Raw genomic sequence first — 1,411 nt, forward strand, 5'->3', positions numbered from 1 at the left:
CCGGAGAACCCCCCACAAGGCCCCACTTGGGACACGGTGAACGCCTTCTAAGTCCACAAAACACATGTAGACAGTTTGGGTGAACTCCCATGCACCCTCCAGGACCCTGCTGAGGGTGTAGAGCTGGTCCAGTGTTCCACGACCAGGACGAAAACCACACTGCTCTTCCTGAATCCGAGGTTCGACTATCCGATGGACCCTCCTCTCCAGGACCCCTGAATAGACCTTACCAGGGAGGCTTAAGAGTGACGCTTCAGTAACCTCTTAAAGCTGAAGTAAAACCTCCCTGCAGGCCTGCATCTTTTCATACAATAAGTTCACATCGACACAGATGAACCAGCAAACATTTTTTTTGGAATGAACCCAGCAGCAGTCTACAACAGCACCCAAAAATTACAAAACRTGAAAAATATAATCTCTCTCTAACAATGGCACAGATGGTAATAAAGCCAATTTTTGGCATCAGTCTAACAAAATGTCTCTTTTAAGTTCGCATACTCAGCGCAAACCTTTCCTGCACACACCCACACGCAAACACAAACACACACACACATCCTTACTTCAGCTCTGGGTAGACGTTGTCCAAATACCACTTGAAGGATTTGCACTTGAGCTTCTTCCTAAGTTCCACTCTGCCTCGAACGCTGAAAACAGAAACAGCACAGACGTGATCAGATAAACAGTTTCACTGCAACTCAGAAAGACAGAAGTGACCATAAAATAAACCAGAGAGGAGAGCAAAGACTAAAAATCACACTGCAGGGAGACGAGATGTCAGTATTTACATGTTCCACACAGATAATCTGAACGACTTCATGCAAACACTCATGCCGATGATGTCATATTTACACTGAAACTCTGAACAGGAATCTCGTTTTTTATGGTGATTAAGCTCAATAATTTAAATTTGTCTGAGTAGCTTTGCAAGTTCTATGAACGTAACGCATCTCTGAAGGTTCGGATCTCTGCTGAAAGGTGAATCTGTGACGTGTGTCGGAGTTTTAATGTCTTACTCTCCGTAGGATTTGCCTCGAGCCGCAGGACGAGCAGAGTAGTAAAACAGACGGAAATCGTCCATCCATACTTCAGCCGTGCGTCGTGTGTTCCTGTTAGCAAACACACACAAACAAAAAAATAAATCTCTTAATGAAATAAGTTTTTTCAAGCTTTCTTTAAAGTTTAAAAAATGCTTTTAAATTTGATGTTTTCACTTTTAAACAGTGTTGTATGAAGTACCTCAAAGTGATACTTGAGTAAAAGTACAAGTATCTTCTCATAAAATTACTTTGGTAAAAGTTAAAGTCTCCTCTAAGAATATTACTTGAGTAATATTCTTAGAGGAGACTTTAAGAAAATTACTTGAGTAAAAGTCTTAAAGTATCTGATTTATTTTGTACTTAAGTATTAAAAG

At 40.9% G+C, this 1,411-nt stretch overlaps 1 protein-coding gene across 1 annotated transcript in view; it reads right to left on the reverse strand.

Moving 5' to 3' along the window:
- The window catches only part of LOC106511088 (polypeptide N-acetylgalactosaminyltransferase 14), a gene marked incomplete at both ends in the record, with an annotated part of 19,294 nt that overhangs the window by 4,764 nt on the left and 13,119 nt on the right, over window positions 1-1,411 (reverse strand). The window contains 2 exon segments of the mRNA XM_013999832.1: window positions 561-644; window positions 1,014-1,106. Of these exon segments, the coding sequence (XP_013855286.1) occupies window positions 561-644; window positions 1,014-1,106 (177 nt within the window).

Source organism: Austrofundulus limnaeus, unplaced genomic scaffold (assembly GCF_001266775.1).
Source record: "Austrofundulus limnaeus strain Quisiro unplaced genomic scaffold, Austrofundulus_limnaeus-1.0 Scaffold2500, whole genome shotgun sequence".
Lineage (NCBI taxonomy): Eukaryota > Metazoa > Chordata > Actinopteri > Cyprinodontiformes > Rivulidae > Austrofundulus > Austrofundulus limnaeus.